At 34.0% G+C, this 18,787-nt stretch overlaps 1 protein-coding gene across 1 annotated transcript; it reads right to left on the bottom strand.

The window, feature by feature from the left end:
- Window positions 1–6,977: 6,977 nt before the first annotated feature.
- LOC128168344 (beta-1,3-galactosyltransferase 5-like) lies at window positions 6,978–9,864 on the bottom strand. Its single transcript, XM_052834581.1, has 2 exons — window positions 9,185–9,864; window positions 6,978–8,582 (listed from the first exon to the last, which is right to left on the bottom strand). The coding sequence occupies exon 2, from the start codon at window positions 8,551–8,553 to the stop codon at window positions 7,321–7,323; it is 1,233 nt and encodes a 410-aa protein (XP_052690541.1). The 5' UTR covers window positions 8,554–8,582; window positions 9,185–9,864; the 3' UTR covers window positions 6,978–7,320.
- Window positions 9,865–18,787: the final 8,923 nt, after the last annotated feature.

The following is an 18,787-nucleotide window of genomic DNA, read 5'->3' as shown; positions in this document are numbered from 1 at the left end:
TCAATCATCACTTTGCTTCATGATTGGTATCTATAAATATATCATCACCTGACCTTATGATTGTCGTCTATGAATCAATCATCACTCGACCTCAAGATTACTGTCAATGAATCAATCATCACTCGACCTCATGATTTCTATCTATGAATCAATCATCAGTCGACCTCACGGGTACTGTCAATGAATCAATCATCATTCGATCTCATGATTGCTGTCTATGAATCAGTCATCACTTTGCTTCATGATTACTGTCAATGAATCAATCAACACTTGACCTTATTATTACTTTCAATGAATTAATCATCAATTTGCCTCATGATAACTGTCAATGAATAAATCATACCTCGACCTCATGATTGCTATCTATGAATCAGTAATCACTTTGCCTCATGATTGCTGTCAATGAATCAATCATCACTTGAACCCACGATTACTGTCAATGAATCAATCATCAGTTGGCCTTATGATTACTGTCAATGAATTAATCATCACTTGATCTCATGATTGCTGTCATTAAATCAATCATCATTTTGCCTCATGATTGCTGTCTATGAATCAATCATCATTTTGCCCCATGATTGCTATCTATTTGAATCAATCATCATTTTGCCTCATGACTGCTTTAAAATTAATTAGCCTCATGATTACCGATAATGAATCAATCATCACTCGACCTCATGATTACTGTCTACGAATCAATCATCATTTTGCCTCATGATTACTGTCTATGAATCAATCATCATTTTGCCTCACGATTACTGTCTATGAATCAATCATCATTTTGCCCCACGATTACTGTCTATGAATCAATCATCATTTTGCCTCATAATTGCTGGCTATGAATCAATTATCACTCGACTTCAATATTGCTATCTATGAATCAATCATAACTTTGCCTCATGATTACTGTCAATTAATCAATCATCACTCGACCTTATGATTGCATTTAGTTAATCAATCATTACACATTGTGAGCAAATAAGGCCGAGTTATAATAACTGATCTTTTGATATCTGTCATGAAGTCGAGTGATGGTTGATGCATTGGCAGCTATCATATCCATAAAATAATCAATGACTCGAAAATCACTGGGCCTCATGATTGCCAATGAAATAATTATCAACTTCCCTTACAATAGGAAGCATCGAACGCAGTTATCAGCCATTAATTTTTGTTTTCAATAGAATTAAAATATTGTTCATGTAAACAATGTAAATTTAATGCAAGGTTTTGCATTAAACCCCGAGAAATTTTATTAAGGTACAAACTAAAGTAGTTCTGTTACAACGGTAGATTTTGTCTTGCAAGTGCATCCATTTATACATTTTTAAAATATACTAGATTTTGACACGTGCGTGCACGGGTTGACATTGCATATTATGTCGGGAATTTACGGAATACATGTAGATACATCAAATTTGCACACCATGTTGACATTCAGAACTTTCGGATTTTTCATATTAAACGCACTGAGAGTTATTTCCAGTCTTTTCTTTCATGAACAGAATATATAGCAAATTTTTAATGAAATTTTACACGTATTGGTATTATCGTTTTTTGAGTTTATCCATGCGAAATGCGATACTGAGGAAACATAAACTAAAGAGCATCCCGTGATTTAGCGAATGTAATGCGCATGCGAAAGATTGTAAAATCCGAAAAATTCAGATTATTTCCGGATTTTTATAAAGAATTTACGTTGATTATTAATAAGTGAAGCCTGATTGAGAAAAAATAAAAACAAATTGGTAATCACCAAGTACCAATGATGTTAAAAATATATAAAACAAAAGACAGTACTCCTTCGATTTCTCGGTATTAAAGCTCAAAAATTCGAGTCTATTATTTTAATACAGTAGTACATGTGTAGATAATGACTGCAAAATTTGGGTCGCACTGTCACTCGATCTCAATCTTTCGTCCCAAGATTTTATATCTTTACGTGGTTGGAATAATCTAAGATTAAAAATGATGATCAACCACTTTGTCACATTCAAAACAAATAGCAAATAGATATAATAAAAAAACAACAAACCATCAAATTAAAAAGGAGTAAAAAAAATGGAAATAATTAAAAATACCTGTTCAATAAAATGGTTCTTAATAAAGCATTATTTCTTCATGGATTAATTCTACATTAAGAGGGCTACATGGCCACGTTGAAATACGTTGATATATACACACATATATACCCGTAATGGTGTGATGTGAGTTGGAACCAGAAGTGTACGTCAAGATATTCTATAATTGCGTCTGTATTGTTGACCACAGTAAGCCTAATGATGATGTCAAACTCAAATCCCAACGAAGACAAATTGGTTTTTCTTTTATTTAATGTAATGATGTAAATTAACAATAATGTCCAGAATGAAATAACATTACCCGCTAACGCGGGTTATGTATTTTTCTGAAATGTCGCTATCTTCATATCCCGCTTGAGTCACTGAAGAAAGCATCATTACTGTTTATATACAATCAAATTGCATCAACCTAATATGCATTCTCTCTTTTTGGAAATCATGAAATAAATTAGTATGAAAAGGACTCGACTTACATTCGTTGTTGATCACATACCAGTAATATCCTTTACTGTTATACTTTCATGTTAAATACTGAAATCTGATTGGTTAAGACGCAGTTAATAATATTTACTATTACCCTCAGCGTTAGCAACGCACTTGGCAACGGGTAACATTAAAAAATGTTACATGCGCGAAAATTATGCGCGTACGGTTCGCTGTAGAATTCACGTTATTCCTATCTAAAAGCAGTAAAATTTTCTTAAAAATTTTAAAAAAGACATTCAGTATAACAAAATAAATAGTGCCTGTTTGGGAGGATAACAGTTGAAATTGACACCCCTCGAAAACCATTGTCAACCTCCGCTTCGCGTCGGTTGACAATGGTTTTCTCGGGGTGTCAATTTCAACTGTTACCCTCCCAAACAGGCACTATTTATATAATGTCACAAAACAAAACCGTGCCTTACTGTATCAAGGAGGCAGTGGCGTAGCGTCAATCAGGTCAAAAAGGCAAATGCCCACACAATTTTGTGAAGCAAAATTTGAAATTTGTGTAGATTTTAAATCTATAACAAAGTTGACTTTAACACTATTACTTTTGCGATTTTACTGAATTTTATGAAAAGGCAACTTTCTGAACAAAATATATCATATGGTCTGGTCCCTTGATTTTAACGTTGTCATGTCTGTGCAATAAAAAAAATATTTTTTTTTTCAAATAAGGGGCTGAAAACATGTAAATGTGGCGTATCAATTGTGAAAAAGAAGTTGATATAGAAATATACTGTACGTATACAGCCGTAGCGCAATGGAGGCAAATGAGGCATATGCCTCATATCAAAAAGTTTTTTAATGTCATAGTGAATTTTCCAGTTATGAAAATATTATAAGATCTTGAAGATGACAACATAATGTTTAGTCTTGATCAATATTAAGCCCACCAACTCTCAAGCTGCTACCCTCCCCATACCTCTAGATAAACTACCCAGATTAGAAGAATATGTCCTCTGAAAAACATAGCAAGATATTCCATGAAATCCCATCTGTGTGTTCAAACCTTACAAAGCCACACATGCTGTTCAAAAGACAATTTATGAGATAATTAATACGATAAAATTTTATAATCGTATACTGCAAAGCGTACACCTTTCGCCTAACTGCCAAATGGATGCGCTACAACCGTGGCGTACAGTTGTTGGTTTTGTTTACAGAATACATGCAGAGTAGGTTATGGATACGGTGTATGAAAGATTTCTCTTAAATTTCATCAACGAAACATAGATTCTATTTGATTATTACGAAATGAATCGACTGAGGACAGGAAATAATTATTTCAGATTTACATAATGGTCCCTTAAATCATACATAACTAATTTGTTAAAACTAACAAATGTATGCTCTCATCAGTGGTAATTTTGCATCCTTTTGTAAAAAAATTCTTAAGGGAGGTCCCCTAACCCCCTCCCCATTGCGACCCCTCCCCCACCTACCCCCTTCCGCGCTACGCCCGTCACTGAAGCATTCGGCTTCAATTTTTGCCTACGCATATATATGGTGCCCTCTACGCCAATGAGGAGTGTCACTTTATAAACAGCTTTGATCTACCTGTTTTTTGCAGTTTAATTTAACCCCTATTGTGGCCCACTTCTAATGATTTTTATATTTATTTATTTTTTTAATTTAAAATGAAATTAAATTTAACTTAATTTAACATTTACATCTTATAATTGAAATTTTACATGTAATATTGGTCCGAAGAAAATTAAAAACATCCTCATTATACTAGCTTGTTTTCATTTTAAAATTAGACAACACCCTTATTTCCAAAATAGTAAAGTTAACATTTTTTAATAAGCAGATTAATTTTCCTATTTATGTCTATAATGAATATAAAATCAAAATTACAGACCCACAGATTGTGGCCCCTATTTGACACCCCTCCCTCCCTCTCGAGTTTAAACTATAAGTTTTTTTTTTTAATTGAGTAGTTTTTTCAATTAACATAATAGAATCTACATTTATTAAATGTCATTCACTACTTTCGACTTTAATGAGTACACTGAATGAGGTTACTGGTAGCTCTGCAGTACCAAATTTAAACTGTATTCTATGCTACATAAAAACTGACTTATTCCCCTTTTTAGATAAAAATATATTGAAATTGAAAAGTTTTCGTAAAGAGAAATTCTTAAACAATAGTCTTTATTTTCACCATTTGCAAAACATTTGTCCTTTAGAATGCTGTTTGTTCTCTTCTGGATAATTTGGCTGATTTGATTCGGCAAAATTTAAGTTAACGTAATGAACGACAGACAACTACAGATGAGAAACACATTCTGTAAAGCTGACTTAGAGCTAAAAAGGGCAACATAACGACAAAAGGGCTCTTGAATGTGTGCTTTGGAATTTGTCGAAAAAAACCCACAAAGAAGATGGGTGGGAAAGGTATGTAAAATGTTTATATAAGGACGGATAAGATATTGAAAATTAAAATATAAAAAATCTGAAATTAAAAGAAAAAGTCATTCACAGAAAAGTATATTTAACATAACATCGATTTGTAACCCTTCAATATGTTCAATATTTGGAATATGTTGACTAAAACTGGTATATGGTTATCAAAACCTTCAAAAGTGTCATTTTTGAGAACTTCGATGCTTTTTCTCTTTGTAGGGCGGGTCTGTACTCAATATTTTTTGTCTAAATTAAGTCTTATGGAAAAGAAACCGATTTTAATAAACAAAAACATGGAGAGATGACCCATTATACATTAGAAACTTTATTTTGTATCCCAAAAGTTGAAAGTTAAAAAGAAATAATACAATTCCGTAAATTCGTTGCCAAAGTCGCATATAGCATTTAAACAACGCACTTTGTTGTGACCGAAATGGCTCAGTGGCAAAAGCACTAGACAATCGAACTAATATTATATAACTAGGTGGGTTCGGTACCACCAAAACTTAAGGCAATGTTTTTTTCTGATGGTTTGTTAAAATGTTCAAAACTGAATATACTAGTAGTAAGAAATTGTGCTTTGCAAGCTTGTATTAAAACATTATATAAATAGTGCCTGTTTGGGAGGGTAACAGTTAAAATTGACACCCCGAGAAAACCATTGTCAACCGACGCGAAGCGTCGGTTGACAATGGTTTTCGAGGGGTGCCAATTTCAACTGTTATCCATCCAAACAGGCACTATTTATTTTGTTATACTGAATGTCTTTATTTTTAAGAAAATTTTACTGCTTTTATATAGGAATAACGTGAATTCTACAGCGAACCGTACGCGCATAAATTTCGCGCATGTAACAATTTGTAATGTTACCCGTTGCTAAGTGCGTTGCTTACGCTGAGGGTAATAGAACGGATTATGAACTGCGTCTTAACCAATCAGATTTCAGTATTTAACATGAAAGTATAACAATATCAAATAGATTTTATTGAAAAAAAAAATGAAATTGAAGTGTACAATTAAACAAAATGGGCATTTGTGCTATCTTATCTCACATCTTCTTTTCTGCTGTCCGTGATTTTTTAGCTATAATTTGGCATTATCATAAAATGACTGTTGAAATAAAAAATTCTTGCACAATATCCAATTCCTTGTATGATCAAAACTCGCACTTTTAAATTTGGTACAATATCATCGCTTACAAAATCATGATATTGCAATTATTTTTATTTCTGTTTGTCCAGTACGTGTTTTCCTGTTAACATGGCAAAGTGGGTGGTTACTACATGTAGTATTTTTCACGGAATAAATGAATCCTTATCCACAGAAATCATCACGTGCTCAAACCCCCGTATATTATATATTCAATAAAATAGGTTCAAACCAATCACGACATCGTTATTTCCTATATATAATGTATAAGTTATCTTTCTGATATTGTCACACTTATTTCTATATATGTAATATCTCTGATATTGTCACAGTGTACGTGTATTACATAGCGCGGCTTCAATTTCTAACTAATTCCCACGCAGAAGCATTAATAAGTATATTTTGCATTGATAGGGTCACAGTAACATTTCTGGAATATAAATCCCAAACTAAGTTTGATCCCTATCTTTTTAAAGTCGTTCACTAAAATAGTTTTAAGCCTATCATGCTTTGTGTTAGTTGCGTTTAATGCATTGTTTTACTCATTTCACTGAATGTATCTCATTTCCTTCTATTGTCAAAAAGACAATTTCTTCCTGATTGCATGTTAATATTTCAAAGATCTAGAACAAGCCAACCTATTCAATATTTCTAGACCACAAAGTTACATAACTTTGTCTGTGGTGATAAGAACATTCCGAGTGACAAATGTCAGGCACGTATGACATACTGCTATCTTTCGATCGAGACTTGTGCCCTATGTATGTAATGCAAGTTTTCAACACTTGTCACAAAGTTACAGAGAAAACTATCAAACTACTCTATTTAAAAAAAAACTTGAAAACTTTTAAAAGTGATATCAATTTTAATGTTTGTTTTATACGATTATGCATATATTGGAAATTGCCATCAACGGTGAAGTTAAACAAAATACGCCGTAAAGTAACACATTACTGATGATTAAAGTGCTATTTAAAGCGGTAAAAGACGTCATCCCAGACACACATAACAGATGAATATGGGAACATGCAAATATTAAAAGCGATATTCATAATATCTTTCAATCAATGAAATGAAGTTGCATCGATATGAAGCAGTCAATTAAACATACGTATCCACCGTGCGAATGTTTTCTCCACCGATGGAATAGACCTTGTATTGGTTTGAATTTATAGTAAACTTTATTCGTCTTTGGCTAATTTTGACATGCAGCTTTAGGTTGTCTACAATATTCCATCCAAGTCTGCATCATTGATTCTGGGGACGATATTCTATGAAATGCTATCGTATTCAGAAAATTAAGTTTGGGAGCTGAGTATGACACCGGGCCGGGTTTCCGCATTAGAAACCCGTACTGGTTCTTGAGCGGAATTTTCAGCTTCTCGGCGACAATTCCTAAATAGGTGTCGTCAATCGGTATAGGTTGAATATAGGGAATGGCCAAGGAAAATCTCTTCACAACATCAGCAGTCATAAGATATGCAAAACCTGCCAGATATTTGGGGTATTTGTCAAAGGGGTAATCCTCCCACGACACGAACCATTTGGACGTGTTGTCTCTATACGGTGTGGAGGAAGAGAGAACCTTCCCAAGCATTAATCCAGATTCCCTGAACGTCGATTTCCTTAATTTTTTAAGATTGTTTAAAATCAAGAACACGTCATCGTCTACGTAAAAGCTAAACTTGGCTTTGGGACAGTACTGCACAACCCAGTTTATGCCCATAATCGTTTTAAAGGTGATGTTGGAATAATGGTCCCAAAAATCTTCTTGTACTATGTCCCCATGCTCCAAAGCTTCATTGTCTACTTGTTTCTGAACACCGTGGTTGTAACCTAGAAGGAACACTTTCCGAACTCCTTCATAGTTGTCCACATTACCCCAAGTGTTCCTGATGGTCTGTCGGTTCCTGAAATTTCCTACACTAGATTTGATGACCAGAAGAAGGTATATGGAGGAGCCGTCACAGACGTTCTCTCCGGTATGGATATAACTGAAGTCGTGTGAATTGATGGGTTCGTTTATTATCTTTCTTCCCTCAAGTCGCACTTTTATGAGCTCATCGAAATTTAATTCCAAAGGATAAAAAGAAACCATAAACTTCAGTTTTTTCTTTCGTACATCTGTAGTGTTTAAAGGGGGTTTGCATTCACATAAAACACCGTCTTCCTTCACCTCTTCTACACCTGAAAATCTTATGATGTGAGTAGCATTCAGAAAAATTGGACATCCTTTTCTTGGACGACCTTTTAAAGACAATTCCGTATGAACGTATTGCAAAGGTCGGTGGTTGTTGAAGGGGGCTGAGATTTTCACAACCGGCCGTGGATGTTGAATTTCAAATGAAAGCCAGAAAAGCAATGGAATTAAGACAAACAAGGTTGGACTGCATTTTCTGACGTTTCGCCGGACGCTGCATAGCCGCATACTTCATAAACAGTAATTCAATTGCGGGTCTGAAAAATGTTAGAAAAGTGAAATTATAATAATTACCTTCAAGGTTTTCATATCATGTAACTACAACTACTGAGTATTTTCTAATTTCTCCCATATTCTACGGAAAATGTGTTCAGTTCATACAGTTACTGTCGCATCCTGTGTCATATCTTAATATCAGTTTTTCTGTTTATGAATATATATGCGCCTTCTTCGAACCTTTAACACTGCAGCAATATTCAGCACTGTTCAATGCAAAAGTTCCATCTATGGAAAAATTGATTATTTTTTCTATACAACTTACAATCGACAAAATAACAATACTTTACATATTTTTATTCAATTGTTTATTGATATTTGAGAAGAAATTTAGTAGAAAGGTGCAAAATTGATAAAAGTGATAATCTTTATTTGGTGGTTATTACATGTATGTGCTAGGGAGGTAGGAGGTAGAGTACCCGGTAATTACCGAAAAACTGAACATTTTTTGTTGCAATACTCGCTTTCGTCACATGCGCATTGAACACCAAAAAAAAAAAGCATTCTATAATTAATTTCACATACCTCCAATTAAAATCAAACTATACTAATAAATTTGCTATCTTTGTCCAAGTGTACTTACATGTGTGGTGTAGAATCAGCATAAGTCTACCAGAGGCAGTTCTATACAACTCGAGTATCTTCCAGCTCAGATTCCATTCTCACGACTTAAGCAATTCCAACGACTACAGTCTCTTTTTTGTAGAAAAATGTATTGATTTCTTTATCCCCTTTAAGGTCTAGAGGAAAGTCCTCGTATGAAACCAGATTAATGTTGAGAATTGGAGGGGGTTGATTGGTAATTTTTGACTGCTTTGAGTATGTATGTACGTCTTGAACATGTTTTAACCATTAAAACCTTTATCAGCCTTGATTGATTAACTGAGAGGCCATGGGACTAGTGCAGCCTCACTTAGCTTGCAAGTCTTTTGACAGTTGCTTGAGTGTTTATTGGTTTAGCAATGCCAAGTCCCAATTCTATATCGAATACTGGTACAATATACGTATAAACGTAAACAATTCGACTTATAGCCTTGCCTTCATATACCACAGTGAACAAACTCTCTTTTTTTTGTTTGCTTGTTTTGTTCTTGGTAAATCGTTAAAGAATGCCTGTTGATTTCTTAATTTCGTAGTAAATATGAATGTACTCTTACAGATAGTCGCAATTCTTGCACAAAAGATTTTGTTTCTTGACCTATACGATTCTAAATACGCGACCTTATTCGTCTTTTTTATTTGCAAAGGTATTCTTCAGCCAACGCAGAGGGCTATTGTCTGATAACTTTATTTACCTACACAACAGGACTCTAGGATATTCTCGATGCATTTAAAGATAAATATAGCATTTTGCCGGTTGACCAAGTTGAGTATTTAACCTTGTTTATCGTATTCTAAGGTAATATGGAGTGAATTTTCATTTAAAAAACGATGTTGTCCTTATTAGGCTGTACGAGTTCATTCTTATTGTATATGACATATGCTATCTCTCTCCCCCCCCCCCCCCTCTCTCTCTCTCTCTCTCTCTCTCTCTCTCGTTCTACGAGTGAAATATTCTTGCATATTTTGGATACCCCCTATCAATGAATCAATCATCGCTTGGCCTCCTTATTGCTATCAATGAATCGATCATAACTTGACCTCATGAATGCTATCAATGAATCGATCATAACTTGACCTCATAATTGTTATCAATTAATCGATCTCCGATCGGCCTTATAATTGTCATCAATAAATCAATCATCGTTCTGATTCATGATTGTTCTTAATAAACCAATCATCACTCGGCCTCAAAATGGTTGTCAGTCTTATTATTGCTGTCAGTAAATCAATCATCACGCGGCCCCATGATTGCTATCAATGAATCAATCATCACGCGGCCTCATGATTGCTGTCAGTAAATCAAGCATCACTTGGCCTCGTGAGTGCTATCAATATAAGGCCCTAAGACGAATATCGATAAATTAATAATAAATTGAACTTATGATTGCTATCAATGAATCAATCATCACTTGATCTTATGATTACTGTCAATAAAGCAATCATCACTCGACCTTATGATTGCTATCAATGAATCAATCATCACTTGATCTTATGATTACTGTCAATAAAGCAATTATCACTGGACCTTATGATTGCTGTCAATGAATCAATCATCACTTGATCTTATGAGTACTATCAATGAATCAATCATCACTGGACCTTATGATTGCTGTCAATGAATCAATCATCACTTGATCTTATGAGTACTGTCAATAAACCAATCATCACTCGACCTTATGATTGCTATCAATGAATCAATCATCACTTGATCTTATGATTACTGTCAACAAATCAATCATCACATGATCCTCATGATTGCTGTATATGAATCAATTATCACTCAGCCTGATGATTTCTGTCAGTGAATCAATCCACACCCGGCTTTATGAGTGCTATCAATATAAGGCCTTGTGATGGCTATCAATAAATGAATCATAACTTAAACTTTTGATTACTATTTATACAAGACCTCAAGTTCCAACAAATACTGGTATAGGTACAAACAAATCAGTCTCATTTTTTAAGATTATATAACATGCGTTCTTATTTTCACAGTTATCATGAAGATAACGTCTATTCGCTTTATAATTTTATTGACAGACGTGAAATTGGCAAATCCGGGTCGCACTGTCTATCGATCCACAATCTTAGTTATGTCACCAGATTTTATGAAATTTGCTCTACGTGCTTGCTATCTTCGTAGAAAATGGCAATGTTTAATCTTTTAGTTAAGTCTAGTGAAGTCTTTTTTATTGCATAAGAAAGAACACACGTACACAAAATTTTAAGGTGTGTTCACATGACGTACATTGGGTACTTACTAAACTATATATCAACCATTTAGCCACATTCAAACAAATAGCCAACAAAAAAAAATCAGCAACAACAAACCAACATTAAAAGGGGTAAAATATGCAAGTGGCAATGTTGATAATCAAAACGTACTGTTCGAAAGAAAGAACGTGAACTATATAGTTCTTAATAGGCACAAATGAAATATATATATGTGTGTGTGTGTGTGTGTGTGTGTGTGTGTGTGTGTGTGAATCGCACTAAGTTTTGCCTTTTACAAAGGCAACGTCGCTGCATGCTTCCAAGCAAAAAAGCTGTTCAGAGGTATCGGTAATTGGGTGCAAAGGATCATACAATCAACTGCATCAAATTAAAAATGTCTTCTCTCATTTTGAAAATCTGAAATGTGAATGAATAGAACTTGACTTTCTGTTATCAAAGTAAACATTTTTCAATCATCCGTTGTTAATTACGCACCAGTCATATCATTTTAATGTCACAAAGCAATACAGAATCTTATTATATCAAGGAGCTCCTGTCAATTAACAACTACGATGTCTTATTTTCATTTCTCTTTTTATTTCTCTACTAGGACAGAAAATCTGTCGGACCAATACACAATGGGGAAATAATTTTTCTGAAATTAAAGTAGGAGGAATGCAAGTAATAGCGAAGTTTCAAACGAATATTACATAACTCTTATTTCACGATCCTTCTATTGTAGTATCACCGACGGGGGGACGTCGTGTTGGTTACGTGTCTCTGTACCTTGTAGAGCCTTCCCGTCAGGAGAATGTCATTTGCTTTGTAAAGTTTTTATTTTTCAATTTTTTTTATGTTCTTATACAATCGCTTAAGCATTGGGTGCAAGACGTTTTTGCATAGAGCGAATGTGCCAGTACTCAACCGAATTATATCGTATGTCGCTCAAGAAGATCTTTCAGACGGTACTTACAGACGGTACTTATGCAAATGAATATGCGACTAGGTACTCGCGGTAACTTGTGACTTCAATTTTTTCCGTAGTATAGCCGAGTCAATGGAGAATTGGAGATTGCATATTCCAGACATTATATAATTTATTAGAATGTTTAAAGAAAACAACAGCAAATAAAAAACATAGACAACAGCTAAAAGCAGTCCCTCTTGCAAAAAAAGACTTTTGAATTGTTATTTTCTGTGATTAAATTATGTTGCTAAACTCTCAGTTGAATTTTGCAAAAGTTTTGAAAATTTTGAAAAATTAATTCATCCAGTTTTATGACTTCAGGATTGTTCAGTCTAACCCCATTACCACCACAAAGAATCACTAAATGTCATTATTCGTCGCTTCACAAATTTACAGCCCATCACAGGGAGTGCATGGGTTTACGAAAATTGGACAATCTGATCAGGCATTGCGTGAAAAAAGCTTAACTGAAGAGTAGTCAAACAAATCTGACCGCGATTGTGAGAGAGTCAGAACGCGCTTTGCTGATACGTCTACGTATGTCCTTTTGTCATTGAACGCCTAGTGCGTAGTTTCCGGATCGAATTGCATGACTTACGACTATGGAGGATCTGAAAGAAGAAGTTTGTTACTCGTCATGTAACAGTGCAGACATTATCGTTGCTATTCAGTGTGCAAAGTGGGCTTTTTTTACTCTAAAGAGAGCGCCCCATTGATGGATTTAATAAAGTATTTCAAAGTAGAATATGATGGACAGAGAACTTCAATTTGACACAACAAACACAAATTCTCGACTACAAAGATGTCCTCTATTCTGACATTCTTTGGTTTCATTGACAGAAGACAGAGGCCGGTCGCTGGCTTGTGCAATTCCAGTGATCTAGAAATCGATACAATTTAAAAAAAAAAAAAAGAAAAGAAAGAAAAATACACACGGGGATAACGAAAATACCAATCATGTCACAGACAGAGATATACTAATAATTCTCTGTTTCTAGGCCAAGTGTGACATGCATATCACAAGGTTAGTTGTATAAACATGTGCAATGTAGACATCATTGAGATGGTAAACATCTCAACGGACTCAGTTTCAATAAAGGACACTCGGATGAAAAATATTTAAGAAGACTTTGGTTTTAACGAAATTTAGTTCAAATTGCTCATCCTTTATACAACTTTATCCAACGCAATCTATGGGTGAAGTATGTAAAACAGATAGTGCCTAGGGGGGAAATAGTTTGAACAAGATTTTACAGAGGTCTACTTTGATCTTGACATTTGACATAGAAACTTAATTCAAGGTCACTGAACACCTCATACCGACAGGTAGATTATTTTATAAAAATCTTAGCAACATTTGGATAAAGAAATAGAGAATACAACTGTTATGAATTTGACCTTTGACATAGAAAACGTTCAATATAAACCCTTATGGTAAGCTGTTTGGATAAATTCTTATCAAAATAAGGCCAACGTTCGAGAAACCATATTAAAGGGTACCTGCAGCCCAGCCGATGTGAAACATATGTTAAAGAGTTTATTAACCAAAATTTAATGCAAAAAACCGCATCGAAATCGGGGCAAAAATAACGGAGTTACGCCTCTTCAAAGTGGCTATTTTTACCTGCTTTGGGAAATCTAATCAAGAGAAAACAGAATTAGGCGATAACGAGGCTTCAGCGGAAGTGACGTCACGAGGTCAACAGGAGGGAAATTTCCTCACAAAACTATACAAATTAAATTCGATTTTTCAGCCAAAATGATTGATATAGGTCTGATGTTTTGACTTATCTTGTTTTTTTAAGTATTGTAGATCTAGAAATTTGTATCCGTTATTATTTTATTACAATCGGAGTTCTTTTTAAAGGATTTTAAAATTTGTTATTCTCGTCGCCTTTTTACCGATGAATACGATATCTTAAAACGCTTACATGGGCAAATTTATCTTCATTATTCATTTTTTGATTACATAATATCCTTTCACACACGAGTGATCCGAGACAATGACACAGGTAGACAGGTAAACTAACGAAGCCATTGCTCCAGACACACGTGTATCTGGGGTATGTATACACAAGGTACACGAGTCTGGTGAAGAAAGAGAGGGTTTCACACCTCTAGACGGGTAATTTGATTTGTGTATAATTAGCTACTCAATTGTTAAAAGATAAAACAGAAAAATAAATTAGACTGTGTAACATCAAGCATTCGTCAGCTAAAACAAGTGTATAGTCTGTCAATCATTGATTAAAGAATCATGCATGATACTATTAAATAGTAAAACTAATGTTCGAAGTAAATGCCTTTATTGTTACTTATCTAATCACTTAAATAATGACTAAATTTACAATTGAGTAATTGAACCTTTTTTATGTGATCAAGTAATTATTTCGGAAGTAATTTCGTTGGTCTTTATAATTTCTTATTTAATAAAGTGCAACTTTTTTTCGAGCGCTATGGCCAGCAATTAAACGCTTTATAACTCCGTATAGCTTAAATTGTAATACTGACAACGAATCATTATGAAATCTGAATAAACTGTAACATTTTGACAAAGGATGTAAATAAATGTAAAATTAAATTCCATTACCATTTTTTAAAAAGAATACGAGACAGACTTAATCATGCAGCCATCTTGGACTTTCGCCTTGATCCGTTTATAATCCCGTGTTTGCGTTAAATAATGCATACTATTTTGATTGTTATTGGTCCGATATAAATAATATTGAATAATCGGGCGACATCATTTGTAATTTTATGCCTTATACGAGGAATAGACCCCGAGTTACCTTTTACGAAATATCATTTATTTATGTATTATCAATATTATTAATCAGTTAATAATGTCACTGAGAAATCATTCGAAAGAATGACAACATTAACAAAGCATGTTTCTTATATCAATAATGCTTTGATTAATTGTCATTCTGCTACATATGTTGTGCATTTATATGTAAAATGTGTTACACATTTGACAAAATTCATGAAGCAAACAATTGTCCGAATTCGGCATTTTTGTTCGATAAAATACGGGTTAAACTCAAACAACAGTATAATTAGCCATCCAGGGTTGATAAGGAAATAAAACAACAGAAAAAAATGTTCATAAATCGATAAAACAATACAAGAAAACGAACAGTTTTCATACGATATTCCTGTTTCTCATACAGCGGTGTTGACCCCGTGACGTCACAGTTCATCTCGCGCCAAATCGGCTTGATTCAAAACTCGTTCAGGTGTGAAATCGGGTTTTCCCCAAATATCTCGAAAACTACTTATGCGATCGCTGTAAAATTTTCAGGATGATGTTTTTACACATAAATCTCCATTATATCAAAAATTGACCGGCACTGCAGGTACCCTTTAAAACATATGGATTTTAAAAATCTGCTTTGACCTTCGTCTTAGAGTAGAATCTTGGTTCAAAGACATTGGATACTTTTTACTTACGTGGACTGTGAGATCAATTGTATAATACGCAAAATAAATCAATACTTTATAAGTTTTGGGTAGGCTAAATCGATCGAGCTATGATTTATTTTTTGAATTCGAGTAATCACAGGTGGCAGATGTTTCTATGACGACCAGAGTTCTCGGCATATAAACAAGAGCTACGTACGTGATCAGAGATCTACCTTGCAATAGGAATGTGGAACTTCCATATTGTGAATTAATTTCTTTCTAGATAAACAAAAAACTTAGCCCTAACAATATATTCTGGGTTGTTTTTAAAGTATATATTATATCTAAAACCATTGTCCAGTTAGGTCTTGCACAGGGGCTTCATATCCGCTCTGCTCTCTATGACACACACACACACACAAACATATATATATATATATATATATATATATATATATATATATATATATATATATATATATATATATATATATATAATGAACTATATTAATGAAAACATTAAATTCATCATGCAAAATTGAGCGAAACAAATTGACACTTAACCCTTTCGCTTTTCTCAGTAAATAAATAATATTGGAATAAAAGTTAAATTTCAAGAAAATTGCTTCAGCTTTGATATTACATGTATATATGTATAACTTGGAGCAATTTTCAAATAAAATTTCATAGCTATGAAAATGCTTCAGCATACATACCAAATAAGCTAGAGCAATTTTCATTAAAAAGCAACCCTCTTCCCGACCCTATCCACAAAAATAAAAAACCTGGGAGACAGCTACCTTTCCTTATACAAGGTGTACGTCTGTGAGTGGTGAGTCTTGGATTCATATCCGGCTGAAGTTGTTAAATTTTTACCTTCCAAGAATTTTATAAACATATTTTCATGTCAAATTTTAACACTATTGAATATTCTAAAAAGCTGATTACATCTTAAATATGCTGCACTTTCAACCATAGTGTTCCATTCCTCCATAAGCACATAATTACATCAAACAAGATACCATCTTTTAGCGGATATTGTGTCCCGTAATTAACGTCTGGTGATACATTTTATTTTTACGCTCCATAACACATACAATGTATATCGGCGCTGTACATCCGCGTGGAATTTCGAATATTTGGGCTGGGGGTGGGGTGGGGGCCAGGTATCCCGAATATGGTGAATTTGACAGTGAATAAACGGTGGTTTAATAGTTTTAAATATCGTACTAACTGTTAGCGTACACGAAATATTTCCATTTTGTTTGTTAGTTAGATCTATATTAAGTGGTGTTTGTTGGGGGTGGGGAGGGGGGTTATACTGAGAGTAAATGCCTTTTAATTCCATTGAAATATATTGAATAGTTGAAAACGTTAATGAAAGTGGACCAACCTGATTTCTGACAAATGCATTTAATTAATGGTAAAGAAGACCTCAATTCATGGTTTTTGTACAATAAGGGCACTCTTTTTTATCATTTCATTCACTGGGCTGTGCTTTGTCATTCACAAGCACTTTAAATATCTTCGCATCTTTATGTTTTTTTTTTTAAACGTTATGTCAGTCATTACATGAATGATAATAGCTGCAGGTCTGTAGCTCCCGATCTGAAAAATATTCGGATGAATGATCTGGGAGCTCCCAGGTCGTCTATGTATCCGAATGTTTTTTTCCAGACCGGCAGCTACAGACCTGCAGCTAGAATGATAACGAATACTTATAAAGACTTAAATGAAACCTGTTAAAGGACCTATTATACGTTCAAGTAAAGAATTGATTTCTTAAGGAATTTATGTCTTAATGCGTTTTGGAACATTCTAAAACGCAATAATGCTAATTCCATGCATTAACAGATTTTTTTTATGTGTGAATTTTGTAATAGATGGAACGTTGCTAGGTGTTGTTTACACGTGCTGTACAATACTTTGACTTGTATAGACGAAGATAATGCGTCTTGATCTTGAAACATTCTTAATTATTGAATGGCTGGGTCATTTAACATATTTCTAAAGGAGAGTAGACTGGATTTTATCAAAACAATGTCTGTTTTGGAGACCTTATTATGTCTACATAGAGAGTTAAACATTCATTAATAAAATCTGTCTAATTCACTTAAAGTGTCTCTTCTAAAACATTTATGCATCGATAGGTATACAAAGACGAGTGTCTTATGTAAAATATGATCAACCATGGCGGATTATATACCTCGAATTATGTAATTCTCTCAATAATCTTCGTCTCTCTCCATTAATCTACATAGCAGGTCTGTAGCGTGTGAGAGTTTCTCTTCGTCCCGTTCTCGAGTAAAACGGATATTATTACAAGCGGAACAGATCAAACAGATTATCTATGATTATCAATGACTATTATCAAAGAGACTGATTCATCGAGTTCATTTTAGTCCAACCAAAAAAAATCCTAAACTTGAAATAAAGTGGATATAAAATTTCACAGGTTTAAAGTTCATAATCAGCAGAAATAGTTTGTGATTTTTTTTAAACCGGAATGAGTATTCGATATAGTTCAATAGAATTTTTATAAAAATCATCAATTCATCATCAAATTTATTATCGGGTGCCGCAAAACTTGCACAAACATGTTGTTTTTTTTACCAAGCTAAGACCCAAATGTGTATCGATTAGGTTTTTTCAATGAAGGTAATAACTGCGGCATAATAGAGTTAGACGACTCCGAAAACCGGGTGTCTGGAAAATCTCTGGCTCAAAAACACAAACCCAATTCTGTTCTTCGTCGGTGTCGCTTAGAATTGTTTATTGTTTTTTTACGTTAAGTTGCTCTTTGTATATAAAACACATGGGTGTGATAGCAGGAGTGATGTATTTAAATTATTCCTAGCTATTCCAAGTCCCATTCAGTGAGCCTCTTGCGCAATTTTTGAGATAAAAATCACTGAAATGTTTTCGGTTATGGTTTATTTCCAGTTATTGAATAATCGCGTTAAACAATCGTTCTTTCAAGTTTTTATCTCAAACGGAGAT

Source organism: Crassostrea angulata, chromosome 10 (assembly GCF_025612915.1).
Source record: "Crassostrea angulata isolate pt1a10 chromosome 10, ASM2561291v2, whole genome shotgun sequence".
NCBI classification, from domain to species: Eukaryota; Metazoa; Mollusca; class Bivalvia; order Ostreida; family Ostreidae; genus Magallana; species Magallana angulata.
Note: the sequence above shows the minus strand (reverse complement) of the source record. Positions and strands in the feature narration are given on the sequence as shown.